Source organism: Phyllobates terribilis, unplaced genomic scaffold, assembly GCF_046119375.1.
Source record: "Phyllobates terribilis strain yellow unplaced genomic scaffold, ASM4611937v1 Scaffold_11__3_contigs__length_659146591, whole genome shotgun sequence".
NCBI lineage: Eukaryota > Metazoa > Chordata > Amphibia > Anura > Dendrobatidae > Phyllobates > Phyllobates terribilis.
Genome location: NW_027362771.1, coordinates 280,656,406 through 280,675,900, shown reverse-complemented (window position 1 = coordinate 280,675,900; position 19,495 = coordinate 280,656,406). Strand labels below are relative to the sequence as shown.

Here is a 19,495-nt window from a genome sequence, read left to right as displayed (position 1 = left end):
CACACTTTTATGTTTAAAATTTAATAAAATTTAATAAAATTTAATAAAATTCAACTGAGCAACATAACTTTTTGGTTTGTAAGATTTATGCTTCTGTTCATAAATCCTACTCTCGTTTGCAGTTTGAAGGCTCTAACTTATTTGCATCTTATCAAACCAGCTAAATCTACAGGGGGTTGAATACTACTTGTAGGCACTGTATATACCAGGATGGGGCATATATATACCAGGGTGGGAAATATTCGTACAGAATTGTGGGACATCACCCCTATAACAGTGTCAGCAGCAGACCCCCTCCCCTATAACAGTGCATCAGGACCACATTTTTTGCTTCAATTTTTTTCCTATTTTCCTCCTCTAAAACCTAGGTGCGTTTTATGGTCTTATAGCCCAAAACATATGGTATTTATTAAAATATAAGTGGACATTAAAAAAAATAGGTTTGCAATATAAATCTAATAAAAACTGTGACAAAGAGGGAAGATCATTCATCTGCACTGTTAGTATCTGTCAGTTGGGCTTCTAACATTGTATTATATTGAGCAGAAACACAATGCAATCCTGGGAGAAGGAGATACAAGAGGATCATGAGGTGCAGTGGTGTCTCCCGCTGATCAGGAATGGACCAGAGTAATAGGGGGTGAATTCCTCGTCTTAAAAATATATACGTTTAATTTTGAAATGGCTTTCGCGCCCTATTAGCTCTGGAATGTTGACTTATGTTAGTGAATAAAGTTTTTATATGGTTCGTGGGATAACATCTTTAAGGGAGTTTTCCAATTTCATCATTGTATTAAAACAAGAAACTGCATGATAACAGACAATTTATGATCCACAATTGAAATGTGAGTCCTAGTTAATATTTTCCAGCAAAGGCATAATTGAATAATAAAATATCATGTTACTTCCATTTTTTTTACTTCGCGCACCTACGCCAGAGCATACATGGCTAAATTAATTAATGTTGACCTCCAGATGCTCAGATTTCCTTAAATTAGCTTAAATTGGAGAGAAAACAAGATTTAAATGACTAGAACTGTAATTGTTGAACATGTATCATAGTCGTTGTGTAGTGAGTCTATGAATTTGGCTTTGACCTAAATCTCTTGAGTTTCTAGATGCAGGAGTCTGACCTCATCTCTTGATATCTGCAAATAGTGTGTATTACAGTAGTTAATTTCACATTTAAGGGAATCAGAATTTATGACCATTGTCACTATTGTCAATGACACATGTATGGCATCCATTGATATACAGTGGGATGACAAATGAACAGGCAGTGAAATCATGGCTCTGTGGTAACTCGCTGTAATTTTACAGCAATCAGCATTTTTGCCATTCTTAGTTTAACTCTTTCTACTCACTGCTTTATTATGTTATTCCAACATTGAAATGGACATGGTAACTTGTCACATTCATATTAAAAGGTGACATTCTGTGTTTCTAGATATAAGAAAAGAACATGGTGCTTGTAGTGTACAGAATTTGCTGTTTCATTTACAGGAAAAAGAATTGCGCTCAGTGGGAAAAACAAGATAATCTTGTAGTTATGATACCTTTTAATGGCTAACAAAAATAAAATAAATGATGTTATAAGGCAAGCTTTCGAGACAACTGTCTCTTCCTCATGCATGATATTTTGTTAGCCATTAAAAGGTATTATAACTACAAGATGATCTTGTTTTTTCCCACTGAGAGCAATCTTTTTTCAACTGGCTAACATGGTACCAAACCAACATTTACTGTTGTCCGGGACTTTTACATTGATGGCCTATCCTTAGTATATGTCAGCAATACCTGATCGCTGATGGTGCGACAACCGGCACCCCTGCCAATCTGCTATTCCCAGTGCTGGCAGTAGTTGGAAATGCTGAGTTGTGAAGCTGCATAGTCCAGCTATGTCAACTGCTTAGTGACTGCAGCCGGGTACTGCACATCTGCCCCCTATACAAATCAATAGGGGGCAGATTTGCAATGCCGGCTGTGGCCATTATACCATTGACAGTTGTGTTGTGCAGCTCCGCAAGTCAATACATCTAATCGCCGCCGGCACCATGAACAGCTGATCAGCGGGGTGCTGGTTGTCACATCTTCAACGATCAGGTATTGATGACCTATTCTAAGGATAGGCCATCAATGTAAAAGTCCCGAACAACCCTTTTAATAACATCACATGTATCAGCCCCAGGCCCCCGGGTGACAAATAGTCTAATTTCAGTATTTTAAGCATGCACTCATATTAGGAAATTTCATATAAAAAAATAACCATTCATGCTATATTTGGAGTTGTATTCATGTGGACTATGGTCATATAACAATACCTATGTTCAAAACAATCATTAAACAATGTCAAATAAATGTCATATAAAACAAAGCCTTTATCAAATAATAAAATTGGGTTGTCCCAAAAGGAACAAAAACATTTATGGTCAAATACAAAGTCTATACGATCTATTACACATTCATGGTACGTATAATGCATATACAAAATCCTACATATACAAAAGTATGACACAAACTTACACAAGAAACCACAATGAAACCCATGAATTTTGGCAGGACTAGATGACCATCTGATACGTATGAAAGCGTCCCAACTCTCCCGAATGCCAGATTTTGGGGGTAGATAAAGGTCAGACAATTAGATTTCAACTTCCCTATTCTTTTATTCTGTAGGAAATAAGCCTCCACTAAAGGAGTGTAGCAGTGGATTCCTACTGAGACCATATGCACACTTAGCAAAACTGAGAACGTAAGTGTATGAGGAGGTTGGGCGACATGGCTACCATTGAATGAGTGCTTGGCCAACTGCTATGTCACGTGCTTCGGTGGCCTTAGTGTTCCAGCTCTGCTATTGCAGCCAATGTAATAGAGGTTCTTTCTCCAGCAGCTGTATAGACACCAGATTTTGAAAAGGAAGAGGGAGAAGGTGGCTGATCTTATGGGACATAAAACAGTTCTTAACATATTTCTAAATTTTTATTGCCAAATAAGACAAAATAGGATAAAAAGGGAATAATGATTTCTCTTCAATTTTCAATTTTTTGCAAACATTTTTCTATTTCTTGGTTACTTGATAGTAGCACTTTTTATAAAGAACGAAATAATAAACCTGATTTTTCCATTTTTGGAACAGAATAAAGCAGAAGGAGACGGTTCTAAGAATATTTTCATTTTATTCTTTTAATATAAGCATTATATATAAAAATATGGTAGACGTTTGCAGAGAATGTTAATTTATCAAAGGATAAACTTGAAGAATATTTCCTAGAACTGTTTATTGAAGGACATGCAAATACACTACCGATGCTACTCTGTATGAATGTGGTTTAAGCAAAATCATCATATCCATTTTTAGCTAGAAATAAGCTACTTTTCCCACAGATGTCTGTATACATGGCCCTATTAAATCTCCTTATCTGTAGAGAGGACACTGTCAAATGCAATTTGTACTTCAGGGAAGTGTTCAATGTTATATGCCACTGTAGAGGGCATGTACCACATCACGTAATAGATTTCTTGCCCACTAACCCATGCTTGAAATGAACTTATTGATTAGAATAGCTTTTCCCTTCTAGCATAAGGATTAGAGGAACAGACGTATTACCACAAAGTAGAAAGACATGAATGATATAGAATTGTCTTTATATAGTTATTTAAGAAGTCGTGTTTTATTTATTGTGTAGTAATCTATTGAGGCTGATTCAATCTAAACAAATATATAGAGAATGATCTGCATTCACTACAATAATTCTACATAAATGCAAATAGAAATGTAACTATTTATCCCCTGTATGTCAGTGTTTGACAGAGGCAACCCCAGTCTTTGTGGATCGATCTCTGTCAGTTTTGCACATGTGAAAACTGCAATGTTTTTCATGCTTCTTTACTAGTCAACAATACTGTCCAAATCCTGTTTCAATAAGTGAATAGCCATGTTCAAGGCCATCTATAACAAATTCTCAGTTGTACCACAGTCGGACATGAATGTTGATGCTTTTAAAGAGGTGGTCCGAGACTAATATTCATTTAATCCTTAATGCCTACTTATTTATTGTAATAATTTCATCGCTCTTCTAATATTTCCATAAATAAAAAGTTATTACCGTTCCCTCAATACCCCAACTGCTTTTTTTCTCTTTATCTACTTCCTGTTCGATGACGATTTGTTTGAGAATCCCAGTGCATGCTGAAATACTCAAATGGGACATAATCAGGGGGCAGAGGCTGCGGTCACTCTCACGGCCTCAGCCATACCTTGAAACAAAGCGTCATCAGTGACGTCCGTATTAGGGCTAGTCCCTGCTCTACTGATCATGCGTTGGTTGTCCCGAAGTTGTTCCAACTTCTCTTCAACTGTCAGCCTTATTTTACGTCTATTCCCTTTCCTAGTTGTGTTACATAATCAAGTGACCACAGATTCTTTAAAGGTAGGCATATTACACACATTAATAAGGGTGGTCACTGGGGCAGTGAAAGGAGAGGGTATGTGGAAAGGAAACAAAATGTGTAAATCAGCTTCCTTGAATAAGGACTTGCTATAACGTGAAACGGATAAGATTTCTAGGTGTTTTCCCCATTTTTTTCTTAAATTTTTTCACTATACCTTTTTAATTAAATAAACTTGGCAAATAAAAATTGAATCTTTTGATCACTAACACATTATTTCTACGGTGCTGGATCTTCCCCCTTCCCCCTGCCCCCCATCCTTTCCACTTCATATGTGGAAAGGACACTGATTTTAGGGTGTTGGGTCTCATGCAATGAGGGTAAAAGAACAGGATTTATTGTAGGGAACATTAGACGGTCTCTATTACTGAGGGTGGCAGAGAAGTTAGGGACCTCAAAAGACGATGTTAATTGTTTAGAAAAGACAGGAAATAGGTTTTAACATGAAAAAAACGTAAAAAAAATCAAAGAACATTACATAGATACTAATGAAGACATAGGCAACCCATTTTAGGTATTTACATTTTTAAATCACTGGACAAACCTTTTATTTGGGGGCTAATGACAACTGACTGGTCCCCTGGTCACTTAGTATGAACGCAACTCTATGAATGTGCTTTCTGCTCATTCCTCTATTACCCATTTCATTAGCAGGCATTCAAGTATATGAATATGCCTCCTCAATTTTTCCCTTTTTCTCAAAGTCTACAGAGAATTAGTACAGGGAAACATGTTTGCTTGTGATTTATCTTTTATTCTAGGTATATATTATGATACTGACAAGAGTTATACCTCTATGCCTACCTTTCATTAGCACAGTTAAAGGGAACCTGACAGGTCCCCTATGCCCTCCAAATCACCAGTATTTGTATCTTCCTGTGTAAATTCCCTGCCTGACAATTTCTTTATTACGTTTGACGTATTAACAGATCTTTAGAAAAAGTATTTCTAAAGTTCATTTTTCATATCCAAGTTTACCCTTTGACTAGTCTATGGGGTGTTTGTTTCCCCAGAATAGTCGTCCCTCTCAGCATGTTATCACACCCCTGTTCTAAGAGTCAAAAGTGCTGTAAAACTCGCGCATGCGTACGACTTCTTTTCATTCAAGTCATTGCGCTTCTGAAGCCGGGTGTACACTTCCCAGCTTCAGAGGCGCATGTCCAATGCCAGGAAGCAAAGAAGAAGCGTGATCTTCGGCTACTCCATTGACATCAGGCTTCTTCTCTGCTTCTGGACAGTGCGGTTGGCTTCAAAGGAGCAATGACATGTATGAAAAGAAGTCGTGCGCATGCATGAATTTTGCAGGGAGCAGGTGACTATTGGAAATCATGTTATCACACCCACAGGGGTGTGATAACATGCTGAGTGGGATGACTACTCTGGGGAAACAAACATCCTGTTGACTAGTCAAAGGGTTCATTTGCATATCAAAAGTGAACTTTAGAAAAACTTTTTCTAAAGCTCTGTTAATGCATCAAAAGTAATAAGATGCTTGTTAGGCAGGTAATCTATACAGAAAGATTAAATGCTGGTGATTTGGGGGGCATGGTGGACTTGCCCTTTACAGCATTTCTATATTATATGACTATGGAGCTATATTCTCCACAAATTTCTCCACTGTTTTCAAAGATAGAAGAATTCAGGCAGAACAGCTTTAAAATATAACTATGTAAATAAATAAGACACAATATTTTAATTAAAAAAAATCCATAATGCACCCCGAGGCACTTCTCTATAATACGACATGAAGAACTAGATAAGATTACATCAATGGAGTATCTGCATTTCATTAAATTGAGTAAAACCAGATCAAAACACTTCTGAAGCATTATGCAGAGATCTGTAAATAATTTGCTAGTGTTGATACATAAGTGATAAAATGTTGCTTATTAGTACTCCTCTTACAGGACACAGATAAAACATAGCAACAGCTGGAATTTGGAGGTTGAGAAAACTCCAACACCATAGAACATTAAACCCCATGCAGGTGATACAGAGACGTGACCGATATGATTTCTGGAAGTGAAAATCTCTTTCTCTGTGTGACTTCACTTTGCCACAGCTCCAAAATGAATTGCTTAGTCTGACCTCTGCTTAATACATAATGCATGATTTCACAACTTTCCAAATGCAAACCATATTATTGAAGACCTGAAATAAAAAGTAGCTGTTCCTCATTAAAAAGAATGAAAGCCTCAAGACATTACTAAGAAGGCAAATATGGTACAAGTGGTTCTTACAGGCCACATAGGAACCTTTTATGGATATTCGTCAAATACTTTGGTTTGCTCTTTATTACACATAGTGGGATCTCAATGAACACAGAAAGGTGTTTTGGACAGATAGAAAGTAGCTTATTGAGCTCATATGGTCATTACATTTCATAGATGTCCATGCACATAATTTTGCCTATAGCTTTTACAACATGCAGCAGAGTAAGATACACAATGAAGACAACATGGTGCTACACCGATCAGCTACCTAATAGCTATGCCTTCCAAAACATCATATTGGACATGTCACTGCTTTCCAATATGGTTGACTTTCTATGTGTTTTGGGTATTATTGCTGATTGTGGTGTAACTTGTGGACTTATTTGTAGCAAGTAGCAATCTGGTAAAAAAAAAAATTGCATAAAAAGTTACTTAAATTGAAATTCAACATTTGCAATCAACTTACGTTTCATCTGTAAAAGCTATCCCAAAATATTCTTTTTCTTTCAGGTTAAAGTGGGATGCCACTAAATCAAGCAGCTCCTTGGCCAGCAACTTTGGCTACAAAAAAAGAAACAAATATTTAGAACTGAAATATAGTATGAACATAACCATATTAAAGGCCTTAATTTCCTTGATAACCAAAACATCTTAACATATATTTAAGTTTAAAGAGAAAAAAAAAACAATTGCAATACATCATCGTTCAGTAAATATAAATATTAATTTCTTCCCGAATGTCATACTAGTAATTATGCAAATTTCAGGGTAAAAAGGACAGGTGAAAGGACCAGAAAAATTGAACAAAATAAACTCCATAGATATGTGGATAGATTAATGATAGGCAGATAGGACCTGATTTATCAAAGCTTTTAAACCAGTATTCTGGTGTAAAAAGCTTTGAAAAATTACGTAATTTTGGTGCAACTGGAAGATGCGTTAAAATTATATGACTTTTGGTGTTTTCATGCAATTTTGTGCCCAGATCTGACAAAGTGGACAGAGCTGGTGCCATAAGGGGTAGTGGCAATCGCCTCTCGTCAAATTCATGATGACCAGTAGTGTTTGCTACACCCCAAATATTACTCCAGCGGGAAGTGGAGCAATTTTTGCTGTGAAACACACAGAGGTGCACATCACTCGTCTGGCACTCCTCATTCGTGAAAAGTCATGCGTCTCTTCATGAACCACGAGCTTCTGGCTCCTGCCTGTACACCTATTATGATTATGAATCAGTAGCATCTCTTGATAAATAGATGGTACACAGACAGATGATAGACCAATAGGTAGAAAGATGATCAATCAAAAAAAATAGCAGTACAACCTAATTGTGTGCAAAACTCCTCTATAGATACTGGCTCAGTATATTAAGAGCAACATAAAAAATACAAGAATGAGACAATAGTGAAAAAAAATGTCAGGATCCTTAATTCACCCATACTAGTCTGGTATTGGTAAATCAAGAATTTTTAACACTTTTTGCATCATATTGGATGTGCTGCCACATTTTTGGGGATTTTTTTTTATTTAGATAGCTAGTGTATGAATCTGATATTTTTATTACACTGCAATGTAAAATAGTAATATCATAAGCACTTAACATTTTGCCTCAACATACGTTTGTCTATTTTTTGTCCAAAGAAAATAAATAGGTCTATGGAATCAACATCTTCACATGAGAATCCTGTTTATACCTCAGTTAAAAATAATTCATGGCTCTTATTTATAGCAAGTACAATGTCTCATTACTGAATTGTTTGCATAGTTACACAGAAAAACATACAGCAAGCAATGTTGAAAAGAAAAAAGAAAAATGTATGATGTCAAAATCCACATTCTAATAAATTTATCAAATTATCAAATTTGTTCATTTGCTGATGGTTAATTATTATGTAAAACAATAGCATGTAAAGAAAAATGTAATTGCAATTCCCTGAACATCTAAAGCATGTCTCAAATATTAGGGAATGTCTGACATATGATAGTGAACTGTCAGAAGTTTTGATCAGTGGGATGCTGGAACAAAGGGGTAGAGCACTTCGCTAAATACTTTGACCCTTCAGACCTTCTCGGCTCTCCCTGAAGATGTGAGCTAAGTGGTGAACACCTTCTATAATTCCATACACAACTAATCGTTCTTCAAGAATCATCCAATAGAAGAACAACACAACCAGAAGGACACGGGGCTCAACCGAGTACTTCGGCCTACCAGCTATCGGTAGCAGTCTTATCATTTGAAACCTCACAGATCAAAACTTTTCTGAAATTGGAGGCACACTTTAAAGATCAAAAATTACGGTTAGACATAGGTTTATCCAGAGATATGTGGATCTAAGATTTTGTTTAGTTTATCCCATATTCATTTAATTAAATTTATGAACAACCACAAGTGTGATGTTTTGTTAGTTAAAAAAGGTTGCATTTGATATAAAATTATTATTTTTTTTTATAATTTATAAGATATTAAATAATTTGAGTCAAATCTAAATAAGGTTTTCAATGCCAATTGTGATTATCCATAATAATTTCGTATCACATTAAGAGGATGTGACTTTACTACATCCTATAATCATACCTAATATCATCTTACTATATTTGGGAGTTACCAGTATATTGGTAATTAGGGTCCCTACATTTTCCTGCTGCTAATTTAATTAAGCCTGCCAGTGTACACCGGCTGGTTTCACAATATTTAAGAAATTAATTATATTGAATTTCACATTTTGCAGTTAGGAACTTTTTTTCTTTTTAATTTAATTAGGGCCTCTGCACTTTGTAGGCACCAAAAACTTAAAGGAAACTTTATGTACTTAAAGGGAACTTATCGCTAAATTTATGCTGCCTGAAGCACAGGAACCATGAATCGGAGCCTGGCTGCACAATTGCAGTCAGGTATGTCTTTCTCTAAAACGCTGAGAAAACATAGTTTGAAAAGCTGGATAAGTTCTATAGATAGAGACATGAGTTTGATTGATTGGTTTCTCTTTATATACACACACATAGAACAGACCTGCCAATCACCTGGAGAGGGGAGGTGAAAAGGCGGTCAAACTGTTTCTTCTGAAACATTGCAGCATTTCAGAGAAAAACATACCTGGCTGCAATTGTATGGGCATTGGTGGCTCAGTGCTTAGCAATGTAGCCTTGGAGCGCTAGGGATCAAATCCCACCAAAGACAACATCTGTAAGGAATTTGCTCACCCAGTGTTTGTGCTTGTTTCCTTTGGGTATTCTGGTTTCTCCCATACTCCAAAGACATACTGATAGGGAATTTAGATTGTGAGCCCCAATGGAGACAGTGATGCCATTGTCTGAAAAGCGCCGTGGAATTAATGGCGCTATATTAGCAAGTAAAATTAATACATCAAATCATACAGCTAGATTCTGATTCATGTTCAGGCAGCATGAATCTAGTGACAAATTCCCTTTAATGACATGGTGATTAGACATACAGTCAGGTTAAGATTTGATAATTAAGTGAATAAAAAAGGATCCACTTACAGTAACCAAAAAAACATAGTACAACGGTGGCACAAACTATAAACAAAGGCAAAACAGCTGCAGTCAAAAAACAGTCAGCAATCCAGATGAGGAGCAGAAAAGTCACAAGCATGACTCAAAGAAATGAAAATTTCATGAAATTATAAAAATTTAGATAAGCAGAAACAATGGGATATATTCAAGGAACACGGCTATAAAAACTGTTGCTGTCAATGACAGGAGCGATTACACTTTAACCAGTTATAGAAATAAGAAATAATAGGCATTGTGAAGTTGTTCGAACTACTGCATCATGTCTTCTTGTTTGTCCATTTTTGGTATAATAGATTATTTTGATCACAGTGATTTGATCTTTCCTTGTGAAATGACACGTCCATTGTCCGTGTAAACATCTTCTATGACATAGCTGTAACAGGCGCTGACTGTTACTTGTAGCCACACTGGCATGACTCACATCTTCTTCTAGTGAACAATGGGGCTATACTGTGAATTCAGGAAAATCTCACCCATTGCATGACCGAGGATCATACACTACATAAAAGACTTCTGTGTCACTGCTTAGGACAGTGCTTGTGGCTAAGTTTGTAAGCACAGGAAATAACTTTTCTATGGCATTACATTTATTTTATGCATTTGGATACCAATTTAACAGCTTTTTAGAATAAGTGTGAGTTTTAATCATGTCTGCTTCGCTTCCGCAAATACATAATACTCTGTCCTGAAAATTAAGGATAGTTCCACTATTGAGAATTAAGGAGAAAACACATGTTACGCTGGAAGGCATAATCTGTCTTCCATTATTTTGAGGAATAATGAGAAGCGAATGGAAGGCAGAAAATAAAATAAATGTATATGCAAAGTGGGAGAAGTACTGTAGACTATATGAAGAGTGGTGGCGGTTAGGAGCGAAGAATCAGAAAAAAGTGGTCAGAGGGGAATATGAAATAATTGCAGACAACTTATAACAAGGCAAGAGTTAGAGAAGACATCTCAGAATTGCTGAGAATCCTAATGAGTTGCAGTAACTATGCAGCAAATTAACTATTCAATTCAATTAAAGAAACTGAAATGAACAATATTAACCACATGGGGGTAAACTAACGTGTCTCATCTGTGCCATCTAAATGTCATTGCATCACCTTGGAAGATGTTGATTACTGTTAAACATTTGAGTTTCCCAGGCCCCAGTGTCTGAGAAACTGACACATTCCTGTTCTCATTGTGCTTGCTGAGTAGGGGGGATAACTGTCTAGGAGCAGTAGGATTTTCAAACAAAAGTGTTTTTTTTTTATTACACCAATGAACAATAAGAAAAGAAACTCGAAGCTCTTGTGATAGATTTTACAAACATAGGTTAATCAAGAGTCCCGCAGATTCCATAAAGCAGATTTCCCTGTATAACACTGATAGAACGATATTAGGAATTGTTACATGTAATTGCTGCTGTGGTAAAATTAAAACCCAAACTAAACACAAGAGGTTCCATTTTGTAACAAAACTGAAACATACAAATGCATACTTGCTCAATGAATAAGACTCTAATCATCATAATTTAAATGACCTCTTTTGGGCATTAATTGTGATGCTTATGATGGCCAAATATACAGTAAGTGTTACATACATACCAATGCAGCCTTCACTAAACTGCGTCTTGAATTCCTTATAAATGAAACCTGAGTGGATGTACAGTCCTTTTTTTTTACATAAAAAAGGATGAAAGGATGTAAAAGGTTCTTTATAACTCATCAGACAGCTAAATTAAAGCTAACAGCTATTTTAAATAGTGTTGAGCGAATTTGTTCAGCATTTCAAATTCGTGTTCGGGGTTCCGGCTTGTTCGCGGCAAAAAAATCGGCTTCGCCCATGAACATCCCTGATTTGCCACGCTGTTATCTGCGCGAACAAGCCGGAACCCCGAACACAAACCCGAATTTGAAATGCCAAACAAATTCGCTCAACACTAATTTTAAACTGACTATAGTCTACAAAAGGCATTTCAGATGGTCTTTTTCTGAATAACTTGCCCTTCATTATACATAGTAACATAGTTATGTAGGTTGAATAAAGACCTAGGTCCATCCAGTTCAACCTTTCTCCCCCAATTGTACTCCATACACTAGGTCTGTAAAAGTTGATATTTTGGAGAAAAATGCCATAAATTAAAATAACAAATCACTGATTGATCTCTGCCGTGATATGTGGTCTACTCTTAGCTTCTATTGATGGGATGCAGATCTTTCATTTCCCATGAATAACTTCTTAACTTTTCTCATGGATCAGTAGGTTAAGCTGAAGGACTGCACTCAGGGTTGCCAACCGTCTAGAAATTCCAGGACAGTCCGTAAAAATAGGGCACTTTTTTCCTGGTCCATAAAACACTAGCGTTCTAGTCCTCTTCCTGTCTGAAGAGACAATTTGCATATTTCCCAGAGGAGCATTATGGCTTAAAAGTCTCCTCACCTCGGCAAGTCAGGCTTGACATGTCACTCTCCGCAAGGAGAAACGTTACAGTTTACAGTGAATGCAGCTAATGTCTTCATATCAAAATTATGGGCTGTAGACATTCATCGCTTATAATCGTAATGATTAATTAGGGCTTTCCAATGTGTCTGTAAAAATACTATAGTCTGTAATTTTTTAATAAGTCAACCAGAAAAAAATTATAAGTCAAGTTGGAAACCGTGAGTGGACTAGAAGGCATTCAAATTGTCCTCATACACATGGCATCACTTGGAGATCCTTTTCTGTACACTACACACTGGCAGGAATAAATTTTACATTTATTCTACACTTCGAACATTATAATAAGAAAAATCAGTAATGATATTCAGTGTTGTTCTCCTTTAATGCCAGAAAACTGTCATATTCCTTGAAACAGGCACAAAAGCATAAACCATTGTGTTTGTCCTTGATATCAACAGGACATATTTTTGTATGAAAAATGTGCTTGATTAACATGATAAAATGAAATGGCTGTCTGCTAGCAAGCTTTTAGGAGCAGACTCGTAATTGACTTTTTTCTTGAGTAATACCATGTATGAATGCAGGAATAAAACACAGACAACCTGGGGGAAGGTCTTTGCTGCTGACTTTTCTACCCAGACTGTTTGCGATGCTCATTTCCACAGATTAATTTGGAATCAGTTTGCTCTTTCACATATGCTGCATGTTACGCTCACATTTGGAAATATTGTAAATGTTCATGTGGTAAGAGTTGCCACTGGGTATAACCTTCAGCTTGCTCTACTTGTCCTTAGTTAACCTGCAGTTCACTCTTAACATTAGAAATATTATTTTTTTGTATGTTTTATATACTAAAACCCATTGAAATTACAATTTTTTTAACAAAACCGTCCTTAACTTTTCAATTTACTTATATAATTTACTTATATACTTATATACAAGTCTCCAGGTCCAGATGAATTACACCCCAGAGTACTGAAGGAGATCGTAGAAGAAATTTTAGAACCACTCTCCATAATCTTTGAAAATTCTTGGAGAACAGGAGAAGTCCCAGAAGACTGGAGAAGAGCAAATGTTGTTCCTATCTTCAAAAAGGGGAAGAAGGTGGACCCAGGGAACTATAGGCCGGTGAGTCTGACTTCTATACCAGGAAAGATCTTTGAACAAATTATTAAACATCATGTATGTAAGTACCTGGATAAGAATGAAGTGATTAACCAGAGTCAGCATGGGTTTGTAACTAACAAGTCATGTCAGACTAACTTAATTTCCTTCTATGACAGAATCACTGACTGGGTGGATCAGGGAAATGCTGTAGATATAGTATATCTTGACTTCAGCAAAGCATTTGACAAAGTATCTCACACCATCCTTATTGAAAAAATGACCAAGTATGCAATGGACCAGGCAACTGTTAGGTGGATTCATAACTGGCTTAGTGATCGGACTCAAAGGGTGGTTGTAAATGGCTTCACATCCAGCTGGATGAATGTCTCAAGTGGGATACCACAGGGCTCTGTCCTGGGACCTGTATTGTTCAACATCTTCATCAATGATTTAGATGAAGGAATTGAGGGTAAACTGATTAAATTTGCTGATGACACAAAGCTAGGAGGGATAGCTAATACTAGATAAGAGAGAGAGAGTATTCAAAAAGACCTAAATAAACTGGAGCAGTGGGCAGCAACCAACAGAATGGTTTTTAACAGGGAAAAATGCAAAGTACTACATCTGGGCAATAAAAATGAAAAAAGCATATACAGAATGGGAGGAATAGAGCTAAGCAACAGTACATGTGAAAAAGACTTAGGTATACTAATAGATCATAGACTGAACATGAGTCAACAGTGTGATGCAGCAGCAAAAAAGGCAAATACAATTCTGGGATGTATTAACAGAAGCATACAGTCTAGATCACGTGAAGTCATTATCGGTCTTTACTCCTCTTTGGTCAGACCTCATATGGAATACTGTGTACAGTTTTGGGCACCACATTTTAAAAAAGACATAGACAAACTGGAACAAGTTCAGAGAAGAGCGACCAGAATGGTGACTGGTCTGCAAACCATGTCCTATGAGGAACGGTTGCAGGATTTGGGAATGGTTAGCTTGCAAAAAAGAAGACTGAGAGGAGACTTAATAGCTGTCTACAAATATGTCAAGGGCTGTCACATTGTAGAAGGATCATCTTTATTCTCATTTGCACAGGGAAAGACTAGAAGCAACGGGATGAAACTAAATGGGAGGAGACACAGATTAGATATTAGAAAAAACTTTTTGACAGTTAGGGTGATTAATGAGTGGAACAGGCTGCCACGAGAGGTGGTGAGTTCCCCTTCAATGGACGTCTTCAAACAGAGGCTGGACAGACATCTGTCTGAGATGATTTAGTGAATCCTGCTTTGAGCAGGGGGTTGGACCAGATGACCCAGGAGGTCCCTTCCAACTCTACCATTCTATGATTCTATGATTCTATGATATCCTATGTATATTGCCCCTCTTTTTATAGAGGACCACCCCTTTTGAAAATTAATCTTTATTGCAATTTTTTTTAAATGTAAGCATATTTTAATTCATAAGCTGTTGCTATCAGGTATACTATGTGTCAACTGAATTAAAATACGACCCTCCTAAATGAAAGATATAAAGCCAATGAATAATAAGAAGTATTTATAAATAGCCAATAAAAGAAAGAACCCAACACAAACATTTTCCTAAACAAAACCGCACAAAGAACTTGCAGATGATTGGAACACAATTAGTACCTTCTATTAATCTACATATATGTTAAGTAAACTGTAATTGGAAACATACAAGGCACGTGATTATATACATGGCGACATCCTCAATTCATCCTGAAAGCTGGAATCCTTGTACACTGAATATCCACAGTGCAGGTAGAAGACATGAGTGAACCTTTGTTTTAATGATTCTCCAAGAGTTAATTGGCAAAAAGTGTTTGAATTAAAGGGGGCTGATATTGGAATTTTAGGGTTCACAGATGCATGGTTCATTAAAGAAGTTTTCCTCTAAACATATATTGATAATCAGTCCAGGGGATAAGTCATCAATATCAAATCAGAGTCCATCTCCTGGCAGCAGTTACCAGCTATATTAATAGGAGCTCATCTGCAGAACCCAACAGCGGCTATTAAACAGTGTGAAGGTATAATGTATGAGATACATGAAACTCCGTCCTAGTAGGAGCATGGGTAGGGTACCATCTAGTAATAATCAAATAGAAAGAAACTGGCACTCATATTTAACATGAAAGTGGAATTTCGTTTATTTCAAAATCCAAACAAAAAGCAAGATGTTTCGGTCTACACTAGACCTTCATCTGACGGATTGCCTTTAAGAATGCACAATAGGACTGTGGTTACCAACTGTTAAGGAGAAGCAATATGAATTGCTGGTGGCTCAAGGACTAGTGTTGGTTTCTTTCTATTTATACAGTGTGAAGGAGCGGTGGTGTTCCGCTCTATAAGCTGTTTGCATCTGGCCAGTCCTGGATCTAGTAATAGCTTGTTGATAGATTTCCAGGTATTGGACCCTCCCATTGATATGATATTGATAGGTCATCAATAGCTTTGTAGTAGAAAACCACCTTAAATAAAGGCACACAAGCCCTGGTTACTGACAAATCTGTTCCTCTCAAGAGAGATTGTTTAGTATTAACCATACCTCAAGGCAAAAAACATACTAAAAAGATATGTTATAGAGATGCACTAAGTTGCATAAGACTATAAAAAGCATTGCTAAAGACCTGGTTATACAACCCCTGGCAAAAATTATGGAATCACCGGGCTCGGAGGATGTTCATTCAGTTGTTTAATGTTGTTGAAAAAATGCAGATCACAGACATGGCACAAAACTAAAGTCATTTCAAATGGCAACTTTAGGGCTTTAAGAAACACTAAAAGAAATCAAGATAGAAAATGTGGTACTCAGTAAGGGTAATTTTTTCAGACCAAGCAGAGGGAAAAAATTATGAAATCACTCAATTCTGAAGAAAAAATTATGGAATCATGGAAAACAAACACACAAAAGAACACTCCAATACATCACTAGTATTTTGTTGCAACACCTCTGGCTTTAATAACAGCTTGCAGTCTCTGAGGCATGGACGTAATGAGTGACAAACAGTACTCTTCATCAATCTGGCTCCAACTTTCTCTGATTGCTGTTGCCAGATCAGCTTTGCAGGTTGGAGCCTTGTCATGGACCATTTTCTTCAACTTCCACTAAAGATTTTCAATTGGATTGAGATCCGGACTATTTGCAGGCCATGACATTGACCTTATGTGTCTTCTTTCAAGGAATGTTTTCACAGTTTTTGCTCTATGGCAGGATGCATTATCATCTTGAAAAATGATGTCATCATCCCCAAACATCCTTTCAATTGATGGGATAAGAAAACTGTCCAAAATATCAATGTAAACTTGGGCATTTATTGAAGATGTAATGACAGCCATCTCCCCAGTGCCTTTACCTCACATGCAGCCCCATATCATCAATGACTGTGGAAATTTGCATGTTCTCTTCATGCAGTCATCTTTATAAATCTCATTGGAATGGCACCAAACAAAAGTTCCAGCATCATCACCTTGCCCAATGCAGATTTGCGATTCATCACTGAATATGACTTTCATCCAGTCATCCACAGTCCACGATTGCTTTTCCTTAGCCCATTGTAACCTTGTTTTTTTCTGTTTAGGTGTTAATGATGGCTTATGTTTAGCTTTTCTGTATGTAAATCTCATTTCCTTTAGGCGGTTTCTTACAGTTCGGTCACAGACATTGACTCCAGTTTCCTCCCATTCGTTCCTCATTTGTTTTGTTGTGCATTTCCTGTTTTGGAGATATATTGCTTTAAGTTTCCGGTCTTGACGCTTTGATGTCTTCCTTGGTCTACCAGTATGTTTGCCTTTAACAACCTTCCCATGTTGTTTGCATTTGGTTCAGATTTTAGACACAGCTGACTGTGAACAACCAACATCTTTTGCAACATTGCGTGATGATTTACCTTCTTTTAAGAGTTTGATAATCCTCTCCTTTGTTTCAATTGACATCTCTCATGTTGGAGCCATGATTCATGTCAGTCCACTTGGTGCAACAGCTCTCCAAGGTGTGATCACTCCTTTTTAGATGCAGACTAACAAGCAGATCTAATTTGATGCAGGTGTTAGTTTTGGAAATGAAAATTTACAGGGTGATTCCATAATTTTTTCCTCAGAATTGAGTGATTCCATAATTTTTTCCCTCTGTTTGGTCTGAAAAAAATTACCCTTACTGAGTACCACATTTTTAATCTTGATTTCTTTTAGTGTTTCTTAAAGCCATAAAGTTGCCATTTGAAATGACTTTAGTTTTGTGCCATGTCTGTGATCTGCTTTTTTTCAACAACATTAAACAACTGAATGAACATCATCCTAGCCCAGTGATTCCATAATTTTTGCCAGGGGTTGTATATCAATCCATGCCTAGACAAATTGTCTACACTACAAATAGAGAAATGTAGATGTGGTGTATCTTTATTTACAAGAATATAATATGTCATGTGTCAAGTGAAACTTCAGTGTTAAAGATTTTCATATATAATTCCAGTTTATAGTTTCTATAGCATTTATATTAGATGGAACTTGAGGAACTATATTGGGCCAAATCTGATTGTTGAATTTCTAACAAATTTCTAGGCACAAATAAACTGAAAGGAAGCTGTCACCAGGTTTTCATAATATAAAGTACGGCCACCACCTTTAAGGCCTCTTTTCCAGCAGTCTTGTAACCTGTATGTAGGTCCCCAATCCCCTCTGCATAGCACAAAAATACCTTTTATTGTACCCCCAGATGAGGTGCTCTGGTCTGATGTGCATTGCTGGTCTTGCCTTGGCACCTCCTCTCTTGTCACAATCGCGGTCCTCCTGCTTGCTTCATGTGGATGACGTGTTCTTACGTCAACGACATGGTGTCCCCCAATCGCGCTCCTGTGCAGGATTATGTCTCTCTGCCCGGCTGAGGGCAAAGCAAAGTACTGTAATGTGCACGTGCTAGGAGAGGCCAAAGAGCGCGGATGACCCGGAAGTAAAACCAGCACATGCATGCTACAGTATTTGGTCTGCCCTCAGCAAGGCAGAGTGAAGTACCTCTGTGCAGGAGTGTGATTGGGGAACACTGTGTGGATGACATAGGAAGGAGGAGAACGGCGATTGCGACGAGAGAGGAGGCGGCACCAAAGCAAGACCAACGATGCCCATCGAATCAGACCTCACTGTATGGGAGAGGATAATAAAGGGTATTTTTTTGTGCCATGTAGAGGGGATTTGAGACTTAAATACAGCTTACTAGAATACTGTAAAAGAGGCCAAAGATGTTGGCCATACTTTATATTGGGACAACCTGGTGATAACTTCCTGTGAAACTCATGAGCTCATCATAAATATCAACAATCATAAACTTTAGAGTCCTTTAGACTTTTAAAACATTTACATCATCAATTAAGTGTCTTCAATCAAGTTATATGATGCCAGTATTCTATCTGAATCTGATGAAGACAGCCGTAGCTTTCGAAACGTGGGATTGCCCTTTGACCCAGCACAGGAGGCACCAACCAGCCCTCCGTAGCATCAGTACGCTGCGTACCACGTGACTGCTCGTCACGTCGCTTCTCTCGCGCGCTTTCTCCTGGAGCGCGCCCTTTCCTCTCTCCTCCTCTCCCCTTCCCGCTACCCGGAACAGCGAACACGCGGCAGTCACCGGCCGGGACTCCGCATTCGCCCCGGACTACTGACACCACCTGACATCGCGGGACAACGTACTGTAAGTAGATTCGGGCCATGGCCCCACCGCACACCACAGCCTTACAGTGA

At 37.4% G+C, this 19,495-nt stretch overlaps 1 protein-coding gene across 8 annotated transcripts in view; it reads right to left on the bottom strand.

Moving 5' to 3' along the window:
- Positions 1-19,495, bottom strand: part of FRMD4A (FERM domain containing 4A) — a 494,181-nt gene that overhangs the window by 168,783 nt on the left and 305,903 nt on the right. For all 8 annotated transcript variants that reach the window (XM_073652365.1, XM_073652364.1, XM_073652361.1 and 5 more), the window contains one exon: positions 7,129-7,223. In XM_073652365.1, coding sequence (XP_073508466.1) covers positions 7,129-7,223 — 95 coding nt within the window. The remainder of the gene's footprint in view (positions 1-7,128; positions 7,224-19,495) is intronic.